The following is an 11,524-nucleotide window of genomic DNA, read 5'->3' as shown; positions in this document are numbered from 1 at the left end:
TATCCTTACTACTACTGCTACTATTACAACTACGACTACTACCAATGCTAGTACTAAAGATCCAGTAGAAAAAATCAAATAGAAAAGTCCAGGATTGTTGAACAGCTTTCTTTTTCTCGTCCACGCCGTGAATCATCTACCAGTAGCGGTCCAGTAGTCCCAATCCACACTCATCAGGGAACAATCACAAGTCCCTTGCAATGTTCAAACTAACTCTCCCCTCACCTCACGAATTCTCTGCAACCTCGCAACGAGCGCAGACAGAGAACACATTCTGCACTCATGTAACACTGCAATTACCCCTCCTTATTTCCCTCCCTCTCCTTACTGGAGAGCTTGGCTTATCTGGGGTTCGGCGGATATCAGCAGGCCTTAATGGATTAAGCGCTCTTTTTTACCAGGCCTTAGTGCCGGCCTTGTATGAAGTTTTTTCCTCCTTCCCGTCTCTAATAAGTCAGTAATTCGTCATTAGCGTCTACTCAAGTGTAGCCTTACGGCTACAAAGGAAATCTATACAGGTTCGACGAGAACTTCGTAACTGAAGAAAAATTCGTGCTTATTCGTTCGAAACCGGGACCACAGCTTTACCGGGCCGTCGCTCTACAAACTCAGCTAGCCGGGATTACTAGCATATGGCGAGAGCGGATTGATCAACAACTCGATGTTTTAACGCCGTTCCTTTTCAGAGTAGGGAATAGCAACACTACTCCAGAACTGCTCCAGAACCACTACTCTAGAACCACAACTCCCGAATTATTCTGGAACACACAAGAAATTGAAAGTAAACTCAGCTCCCGGCCTCGATGGCATTTCTAATTATATACTGAAAAACTGTGCCGCATCTATTGTCCCATTTCTGGCGATTCTATTTATGAAATCATTCGACCTCGGCGCCTTACCTGAGGTCTGGAAAACCGCAAATGTAGCTCCGGTTTACAAGAGTGGGGACAAAACAAAAACCATTAACTACAGACCTACATCCCTCACCAGTGTTTCATGCAAGACACTAGAGCGCATTTTATATATATTATTGAGTTGAGCAAATTATTTCAGTTTTCCGACGACATAGCTGCGTCAGTTAATAATGGTAAACAAGTTGACTGTACATTTTTAGACTTCCAGAAGGCGTTTAACTCTGTTGCACATAATATGTTATTAGTAAAAATGTCTGCACTTAATATTCCTCCTGTTCGTTTGCTGTGGATTGACGCCTATCTTACTGACCGAAAACAGTCTGTTATGCTTGACGTAGCGCATAAAAAAGTGCTGTCAGGTGTCCCCCAGGAATCTGCCCTGGGACATTTTTTAAATATTTATTAATGATATATGTGACCAGGTATCAAGTCGTTTCAGATTGCATACTGATGATTGTTGTCTTTACCGTGATGTCAATTGCTTAACTGATGGTGTTCAGTTACAAAGTGATCTTGACTCTATATTATTATGATGCAAAATATGGAATACGACACTGATTTTTTCCAAATGCGATTCGTCCAGTTTACAAACGTCCTATTCTACACTCTACATATCCTCTCGATGGCAAAAATCTGTCAGTACCAAATTATAGACACCTTGGTGTTCTGGATAAAGATGACCTTTCCTGAGACCTTTCCTAGACGTGTAGAATATATATATTACACAATCCTTTTTTTCCCTTAAACTGTCCATGACTGGAACACCTTATCGGAAGAAATTGTCCGCGCACCGCCATCCTGTTTAGACAATGCTTTAGCAAAGTTTTCGTTTAGCGAAGTGCCATGTAACCTTTTTTCTCCTGTGTGCTTTATCTATACATGCTGAAACAGTTGTAGTATTATTATCCACATTTTTGTAAATACGTTGTATGATTTTATTTCTTCTCTTTTTGTCACGTTTATATCCATTTTTTTGTTTGAATACGTTGTTGGATGTCTCATTGTTTCTACTCATAACATTGTATTTTCTTGTTAAACTGGGCTACCTGTTATGCTACGAAGCAGAACGTTCTTGCGGGCTAGTTGGTTCATTGCAGACAAGATTAGTACTGCGCGAATGGGACAGGACAGGAGAACGAGGAACACAGACGACAACACCTGCGCCTATGTTGTCGTCTGTGTTCCTCGTTCTCCTGTCGTGTCCCATTCGAGCAAAACTAATCTTTTCTGTTATGTTATTTCTATGTTTTCCCTCTTCCAATGAAGCCCGTTCAGGCGCTGTAGATATTTGAATGAATAGATCAATAAATAGAGCGAGTCCCTTACTACAAATCTGCTGCGTCTTGGGGGATTACCCTAAATACCGGACCGACCCGTAAACTCGTAAAGTCACACTCGAGCTGTCAACGCTGTCGCCCAGTTATCACGCGCCGCAGCAGCCATGAAGACGCGAAGGTCCAACGGAGCGCAAGCATACGGAAGGTCACGCGTCGGCTTCGTCTAGGCCCGCCAGCGTCGCAGACACAATCGCCGAGAGTCACTGGGGCGACGCTTGTCTGCGGCTCCCCGACCGCGGAGCGTGTTTGTAGAAGTGGCTTCTGCGGACCGCTCGAGCGGAAGCGACCGGATGCGGCGAGACACTGCCGAGACTGGAGGCTGCAGCTCCCTCCCATCCACGCACGCCCGCCGCCGCCCTCCCGCGACACTCGGGGGCAAACAACGGCGCAGGTGCGGGAGCGGCACGTCATCTCTTTGCGGAGAAAGCGGACGTGACTTGTGCCGACGCTGCGGCGAGGATGCCAAGGCACAGACAGGTTCTTCGAGGCGCCGCCTCAATGGTTCCTGCTCTTCTGCGGTACAGAACCCTTGCTTCACACTTTTCCAGATGAGGGGTACGGCCATTCTCGGGAGATCTTCAAAAAAATTCTGCCGCAGAGGGTCCGCTCGTTACGTCATGTTCTAAGCCATCCTTATATGCAGCAACGAGGTGTTCGTTTGAGAGCCGCAAAGTCAGTGTCATTAATCATCCTCTTGCGCCGTTGGGTCGGCGTGTTCTTTGTTTTGATATCGAATCCACGCGGCTCCACACTGTCGAACTGGTCTGTGGATAGCTTTATACTCGTGTATTCACCAGACAGGGGCGACAGGCCCTGTCTCGGCTGCGGGAGGTGGTTGGTTCGAAACCCACCGCCGGACACCCACCGGTAAAATGGGTACGAGCGTCCCCCGGCCTGGCGCTCGGCTTTCTTTAAGGGTGTACGTTTGGGAGAAGTCATATGGTACAAGCGTCCCCCGGCCTGGCGCTTGGCTTTCTTTAGGGGTGTACGTTTGGGAGAAGTCCCCCTTTCTTTAGGGGTGTACGTTTGGGAGAAGTCATATGACTTCTCCCAAACGTACACCATATGAAACTCCCAAAGTCCCCCGGTCTGGCGCTCGGCTTTCTTTAGGGGTGCACGTTTCGGAGAAGTCATATGACTTCTCCCAAACGTCCCCTAAAGAAAGCCGAGCGCCAGGCCGGGGGACGCTTGTACCCATTTTACCGGTGGGTGTCCGGCGGTGGATATGACTTCTCCCAAACGTACACCCCTAAGAAAGCCGAGCGCCAGGCCGGGGGACGCTTGTACCCATTTTTACCGGTGGGTGTCCGGCGGTGGATATGACTTCTCCCAAACGTACACCCCTAAAGAAAGCCGAGCGCCAGGCCGGGGGACGCTTGTACCCATTTTTACCGGTGAGTGTCCGGCTGTGGGTTTCGAACCAATCACCTCCCGCAGCCGAGACGGGCGCTCAAACCACTGGGCCTCGTCTGGCGGGCAGGAAGCCCGCCAGACGAGGACTTCGAAAGCGAAGCTGTTTGTTGTGGAAACTTGTGCCCAAACGAAACTCGGCGGTGGTGATGGCGATACTGCTACTTATACGGCGTGCTTCGGCCGGACGGTATTAAATGTGTGCAGTTCTGTTTGCATGTTTTCTTTTTTTTATGATAGTTGTAGTAGTGTGCAGGGGCATCAGGAGCGACAGAACACGAGTATATATATCCCAGTGGGATTCAGGTAATTTACTGCAGTAATTTTGTCCCCTAAAGATTTGATTTAGGCCTACTTCCACGGACTGTAATGTAGAAGAAAAGTGCTCACAAACGCCTTGGATCACGTGCGCTCGAACAAGTCATGACAGAGTAGAAAATGCGTCGCTGTTCTCTATAGGTGCAGGTCACTTGTGGCCGTTTCGTGCGCCCTCTTCTGACTTCACAACACGTTGAGCTTATGGCGAGAAAACAGTGCTGCAATTATTAAAAGCGCAGTACTATAGTAATATACAACTCAGGAACGAAGCGGAAAATGCTTCTCAAAGGAGACCTTCGAGCCAATTGCGCCGACCGATTCTCATTACGTCACGGTTAATCACACTGGACCTGCTAGCATGACTTTGCATGGGGTGACAGATGAAAGGGGATTAACTACGGCTTAAGGGGATTACCTGTAGGGTCATGAAAATGAGTTGACGCGGTTGGCTGCATGGCTTCCTTTGAGGGCCATCTGTCGCTGCGTTCTTGAGTTGTATCCGCCTAGAGTAAATATTTTTTCCCAGTTCTGTCATTCGTAATTCGTATACCCCGCGCTCCGTTACGAGCAAAGTGCAGAACCTGAAATGCTCGTGTCTCTACAATTCTTACGCTGAAAGTTTAAACGCTTCTGGTAACCCGCGTGGATAATCGTGAACAGTTTCACTCATCATAGGATTACGCGCAAGAAATAAACTAGATAGAGAACATAAAGCAGGGCATCACAGCATTATGCTAGCATCTGCACGGCGCATTGTTAAATTCTTCAGTCTTACCTTCTCACTATATTGTCTCTTCAAGTGTACTGATATACTGTACTGATATATAGAGTACTTACAGTAGATAACGTTGCTTGATATTACCGTTACCACTGCCTGGTTGTCATCATGTGTAGGTTTATCGTACGTTGCCAGATATTCTGAACCTGGGTTAAATGTCAGTGCAGCATTCTACTGGGCCAAGCGGAGAGCACGTGTGGCCGAAGGACGCCTTGAAAGCCCTCTATAGTTGCGGGCACTTTCGCGGCCACCCTGTAATTTAGGCGAACTGCCCGTAGAAAGGGGGAAGGGAGGGAATTCCAATGGGTGCGTCCAGCGACTATAGGTGAGCGGCCGTTACCCGCGATCGTTCCCGAATGGAGGGTTATCAAACGACGCCAATTTTTCCTCGTAGCCGTACCCTTTGTCGTCATTGTAAGTTATCTTTTTATTTTTTTTAGCCTGCAGCGCTCCGTACAAAAGGCGTGGGAGAACCATACTTGAAAGACCACTCCTTCGCTCTCGTGCGCTCGGAAAACGGTGCTGCGTCTTCGCAAGTCGTCTGGCCTGTCTTTGACCGTGAGTCGCCGTTCTTTACGCGCGCACAGGTTCACCACGACGTTGTCCACCCGGGGAAAGATTTATGGGTAATTCTTAGACGGGGCGGGGTGGGGGGGATCCTATTTTATCCATGTATTTCTTGAACTTTTCTCGTAAAAAAAGTCTGGGGTTTAGCATTGTATTTCTGCGTAAGAATGCTCAAAATGGGAAGGGGGTAGCACCCCCTCCATATATTCGCCCCGTATCCGCACCAAGTCATCCCTATATACTTATTTATTTATTTGTACCTCACAGGCCCCGAAGACCATTGGCTGAGGAGGGCATATAAAAGAAAAGAAATATACAGGAATAATAAACCAGAATAGCGGTACAACAGACTCGAAATACACGAAGGGAACACAAAGTTGATACAAAACGGAGCTAAAATAACATTAAACACGAAAATAGATGATCAAAAAGAAGAGCGAAACATGAATATGCGAAAAACGGGTAACCAGGTGCGACAGAAACAGTGGTACATCGGAAAACAACTTCAAGAGCAACTGAAACCTTTTTAAAGAAAAAGTTCATTTTCTCGTCCAAAAACACATACCTTTACGCGTCATATCAGGCAAGCAACGTTCTCCGTGGTTCACTGCCGCATTAAAACGCCTTTTAAGTAAAAAAAAAACGAGTTTATCGTAGAGCGAAAACCACCGGTTGCCCTGATCACTGGGATGTGTATCGTGCCATAACATCTGAGTATCGAAAAGCCTTAAGAAACGCCAAGCAGGTTTTTTTTCAGAGTACGCTTCCGTTTTTGTTGATTGATAATGCCAAAAAATTTTGGAACATCATTTCTGGTCCCAAGCATAAAGCAATAGCTCTGAACGATAGAAGCGGCGCAGCCATTCCTTCATCAGAGTGCCCTCAAGTGCTAAACGATGCCTTCTCTAATACTTTTTTCCAGCAATCATCTGTTTCTCTGCCCTCTTTTCAGCCTGTGCAGAATCCATTAATGGACCCATTTGTGTTTGACAGTCTTGGTATAGAAAGTCTAATTATCAATCTCAAAATTTCTTCGTCTTCGGGAATCGACGACATAAATTCTAAATTTTTAAAGAATACAAGTGTTTATTCTTCCATTTACTTGTGTGCACTCTTTTCGCAATCTTTGAATTCAGGACAGCTACCCGGGGACTGGAAGGTGGGTAAGGCGGTACCAATTTTCAAGTCTGGTGATGCTCATTGTGCTCTTAATTACAGACCCATATCATTAACGAGTGTCCCGTGTAAACTGTTTGAACATGTCATTTATTCTAATCTGGTTAAATTTCTAGAAAATCATTCGTTTTTTTCCCTCATCAGCATGGCTTTCGTCAATCATTTTCTTGTGAAACGCAACTCATTTCCTTCACCCATGATTTATTTGATGCATTAGACAAGGGATTTTTCATTGACTGTGTATTTTTAGATTTTCAGAAAGCATTTGATCTTGTTAATCACCAACTACTTTGTTTTAAGCTCGGTAAACTAAATATCGACCCAAACATTCTTTCATGGATTGAGAGTTTTTTTGCGTAACAGAACTCACTGCAAATAACGCTGATTCCTCACCATGCTCTGTTACCTCCGGCGTGCCTCAAGGTTCCGTGCTTGGGCCGCTATTGTTTCTAATATACATTAACTATCTTCAAATTTCTATTAACTCCACAATCAGGCTTTTCGCAGATGATTGCGTTATTTATCGAGTAATCAAATCCGCTTCAGACTCATCCTTACTTCAAAGTGACCTAAATAAGGTATCTAGTTGGTGTAATGTTTGGCTCATGAGACTGAATACTAACAAGTGTAAGGTCATGCGTATTTCACACCGGTCTGCTAACGAAAATCTTATTCCCTACAATATTTCAGGTTATCTCCTTGAGCAAGTTACCACATATAAATATTTAGGGGTTCATATAACTTCTAACCTTTCATGGCAGGCACATGTTGATTATATTGTTAACAATGCTAACCGCATGCTTGGCTACTTGCGTCGTAATTTTTCCATGGCTCCATCTTCTTTAAAACTGCTACTTTATAAAACCTTAGTTAGATCTAAATTAGAATATGCGTGCTCTGTGTGGGACCCGGGACTTGAAACTCTTACTAATCAGTTAGAGTCAGTACAGAATCGTAGCGCCAGATTCATTTTGTCTAACTTTTCCCGCACTGCTAGTGTAACTACAATGAAAAATACTTTGAACCTTCCTAGCCTTTCCCTTCGTAGAAAACTCGCGCGAATACTAACTTTTCACAAGATTTACTACCACAATCATCAGCTAAAACGGGATCTTCTATCTGAACCATCGTTCATATCATCTCGCACCGATCATCGCCACAAGGTACGCATTCCATACTGCCGAAACAATGCATATTTTAACTCGTTTATACCAAAGACGGCGAGCGATTGGAACCACCTGCCCACCTTGGTTGCCGACATCTCTGACACCTGTTTTAAAAATGCCGCGGAAAACTATGTGTTTGACTAGGCTGTTTTCTTACGTAATCTGATTTGTATTTTTGTTCAAGCTTACGTTTTTTCATTCCTTGCTGTATTACATTACATTTTCCGTTTACTTTTTGTTTTCATTTTGCAGCATTGTTTTTACTTTTTTATCCACTCCCTTCTGTAACGCCCCACTGGGGCCCTGAAGGTATTGTAATAAATAAATAAATAAATATACAACATTTGGAACAATACTATGGCGATAAATGTATACATGGTGCTTTTTAAACTCTCCAGGATCAGTGAAAGAGGTTATGTTGTCAGGAAGCTTCTTCCAGAGCTTCACTGCTCTGAGTAATGCAGTTGGATTATAAATGACTGGGTTTTTCCATATATCCGGTTGAAGCTGAGTTGATTATTTAAGCGCTGTGAAGAGTGGGGAGGTGATTCCAGAGGCAGAAATGGCGGGTGTTAACATATTTATGCAGTAAACACAGAAGCGAAATTGAATGACGAATTTCAAGCATCACTTTATAATTAAGGTTTTTATGCTGGGAGACACTGCCGAGGTGTCTATATTTGCTAAACGTGTACAGGGCGGCTCTGCTTTGAACGGACTCAAGAATTTGTATGAGATATTTTTGATGGGGAGACCATATAGAGGACATGAATGCCAACTGTCGGCGAACAATGTAAGATATGCGATTTTGCGAACGGACATAGGCGTGTTTCGAAGGTTTCGGCTTATGAAACCTAACTTCCTCGATGCCTTGTTTCGGACTGTTGAAATGTGAGACGAAAATAAAAAGATTTGGTGTGAACTGAATTCCGAGGTATTTTTACGACGTAACCGTTGATAAAAATGTGTTATTTATAGGGTAGTTGAAGTTATCAGTAACATGCTTGCGGCTAAAAGTAATTTATTTACAGTTTTTAGGGTTTAGAGTCATGTGCCAGTTTTACAACAGTCAACAATAGTGTCACGATCATTTTGAAGGGTCAGGTGGTCAACCTCTGAAGTGATCTTTCGGTGAACAACAGTCATTTGCGAAAAGACGTAAGCGGGATGAAATTTTATTGGGGCGGTCGTGAATGCAAATTAGAAAAATAAGGGTATAAGTACGCTTCACTGTGGCACGCCTGAGATTACTTCACATAGTGGTCAGGAAGAGCCGTTGACAACTATGAATTGTTGAAGTAATGAGATAATGTTTGACGTAATGACAGTTGACGTAACGAGAGAAGTGAGAGAAAAGAGAAAGCCAAGATAATGTGAGAGAATCAAGAGAAAGGGTAGATAATTTAGTAAACAGCCGGGCGTGCGCCATTCTGTCAAATGCTGTCACTCATATCTTTATGCTGGCCCCTCGTCTCCGCTTCCTACAGCGTTGCGAATAAGTTTGATAATATTTAGTTATCTTCCTCTTGTACAATATCTTATCTTCTTACCCTGTGAGCCCTTCGCACGCATCTTAACGCCATTTTTTTTTTACATATATGTAAAGGTGTCACTTTCACGCCAGCCCTTTTTTCAGCGAAGTGTAACGTTATGTAAATCGGCGTGGAGATATGCAAGCCTAAATGAGGCGGATGTGGTTCTTGCCACCCGTGCCGCCTGTTGCGTGTCCCGCCTGTTCACCAGTTCGAAAGCTCATACTCCGCTGGAATCGTGCTACACTTCCTGGTTGTGCGCGCCTCGTCAACGACTGCAGTGCGGAGATCGACCGCCGGCAGCGGCAGCAGTGCAGTTGCGTGCGCGGTCGCACGAGTTCAGTGCCGTCTTCCTTCGCAGCCCGGACCACACCGCCTTCCGCGCACGCCCGTCACACTAAAACTGTGCAGCGTTTGCGGATGCTAGAGCTACACAGCGTCAACCGATTGGCTCCTGTCTGACCAATACCGTTTTAGCACCGAATGGATTCGTTTGCGGTACGCAGCACTGAACAATCACTATTGGTCATGCTAAGACAAATAATACTCCGGTCCGTCTTCAACCGTTTGCAAGGGGCGAAAGTTTGTTTTCAGATGGCCTGCTTGGGACGTGACAGCCGGGCGCCATAATGGCAGATCACGCATAGCTTTAATAGCGGATCAGACCATTTGGAGATTAGCTTATTAGATAACCCCGCAAACAGTCATCGTTGTCCCGGTCCACAAAAATAGCGACCGCTATGACGCCGCTGCAAGCCATCCTTACATCCTTACTGTTCCACATTACCAGGCGCCAGTGCTAGCTCCTGCAGGACTGCACAGTTTTAACGCGGCCGGATATCCATGCAAATGTATCTCTGCACGAGAGAGAGTTGAGCACGCGCAGCGCGTCTCCTGACACGCGCTCTTGCCGGCGGCCGGGTCGAAGGTGCCACCCCAAAGAGGAAGCGGCGTGGCCGGGCAAAAGAGCCCCGAATTAGCATCCTTACTCCGCCGCCGCTGCACGCAGCGGCGGCACGCGCCTCAAGGACTGCGCGCACGCAGGCAGGCCGGCCGTTCGCGCGCGGGCCTCATTCTCACGCGCGCCCAAATAGGGATGTCCTGTGCTGTGCCGGCCGCTTTTATCGCCTGCCGCTCAATGGACCGATGTGCGCGAGTCGGCGACGCGCAGACGCCTTCGCCCGAGATTTCTCTTCGAGTCGCCGCCCGAGCATGAAGACTTGGACGCGTGGCAGCGTACACACGTACAGACACACGAAAGAAAGACGAGGTAGGCGTTTCCTAGCACATCAAAGCGCTGACTTGAGACGCCGAAGATGAAACGTATATAGGAGGAACATGTTCTAGTCAGTGGACCTGTTTCTTCGGCCAGTTCTGTCTTTATTTGCACTGTTTCCAAAGGCCAAAGAACTATACCAATAAACAGTCTTCGTTACCATGACGATTCGAGATCTCTCTTCGATTGACGTTATTCGCGCTGTTTTCGGGAGCGGCAACGGGAACTCGAAAAAGAAGAGAGATAGAAGGGAAGTGATGCACGTAGCACGGCAGAAACTAAAAGGAAGTTTATTTCACGTATTGCCAGGCATATATATATGCGGGCGTAAAGCGGGATAAATATTGTACCGGAAACGATGAATTAGGAAGTGAAAGCAGGGCGCGGAAGCCAAAGACAGGCGTGTTCTTTTAGCCCCGAGTAGTTTTATCAGTCCGCTGTGCTCATGCTCCGGAGTGTGAAACAGGAAACGCCCAGCCATTGACTGTAACCCCGTTCATAGGAGGCTCGTTTTGTTTCCGCTTGTTTTACACGCCTTCGCATTTTGCGCTTTTTTGAGACGAGTACAATTCGACTTCGCTTTATTCCTAAAGAAAAAAAAAAAGAACCCGCTCGACTTTAGTTGTTCATTAATCAGACAGGCTACAACAAGACATCTTGCATTTACATCGGATAACATTGTTTTTAATGCGGCGAAATTAAAGCGTCAGTTAAATCATTGGTAACAAGTGTATATGTCGTAATGAAAAGGGACGAAAATCATAATCATTTTGAGCCCGCCAGAGTCATTGCCTTGCGCGAATGTTTTTGCGGCTACCTTGCGCGAATACGCAACCGTTCTTTAATTTTCTTTCTTTCTTTCTTTCTTTCTTTCTTTCTTTCTTTCTTCCTTTCTTTCTTTCTTTCTTTCTTTCTTTCTTTCTTTCTTTCTTTCTTTCTTTCTTTCTTTCTTTCTTTCTTTCTTTCTTTCTTTCTTTCTTTCTTTCTTTCTTTCTTTCTTTCTTTCTTCCTTTCTTTCTTTCTTCCTTTATTTCTTTTTCTTTCTTTCTT

The 11,524-nt window shown here is 45.5% G+C and overlaps 1 protein-coding gene across 1 annotated transcript in view; it reads left to right on the top strand.

Annotated features, from left to right (window-relative positions):
- Positions 1–2,434: 2,434 nt before the first annotated feature.
- The window catches only part of LOC149372540 (uncharacterized), a 43,989-nt gene continuing 34,899 nt past the window's right edge, over positions 2,435–11,524 (top strand). The window contains exons 1-2 of the mRNA XM_089567034.1: positions 2,435–2,769; positions 5,198–5,315. Of these exons, the coding sequence (XP_089423160.1) occupies positions 2,542–2,769; positions 5,198–5,315 (346 nt within the window). The 5' untranslated portion in view covers positions 2,435–2,541. The remainder of the gene's footprint in view (positions 2,770–5,197; positions 5,316–11,524) is intronic.

This window comes from Amblyomma mixtum, chromosome 1 (genome assembly GCF_055824585.1).
Source record: "Amblyomma mixtum isolate Tamu chromosome 1, ASM5582458v1, whole genome shotgun sequence".
In the NCBI taxonomy this organism is placed as follows: Eukaryota; Metazoa; Arthropoda; class Arachnida; order Ixodida; family Ixodidae; genus Amblyomma; species Amblyomma mixtum.
This window is presented reverse-complemented; position numbering and strand designations above follow the sequence as displayed.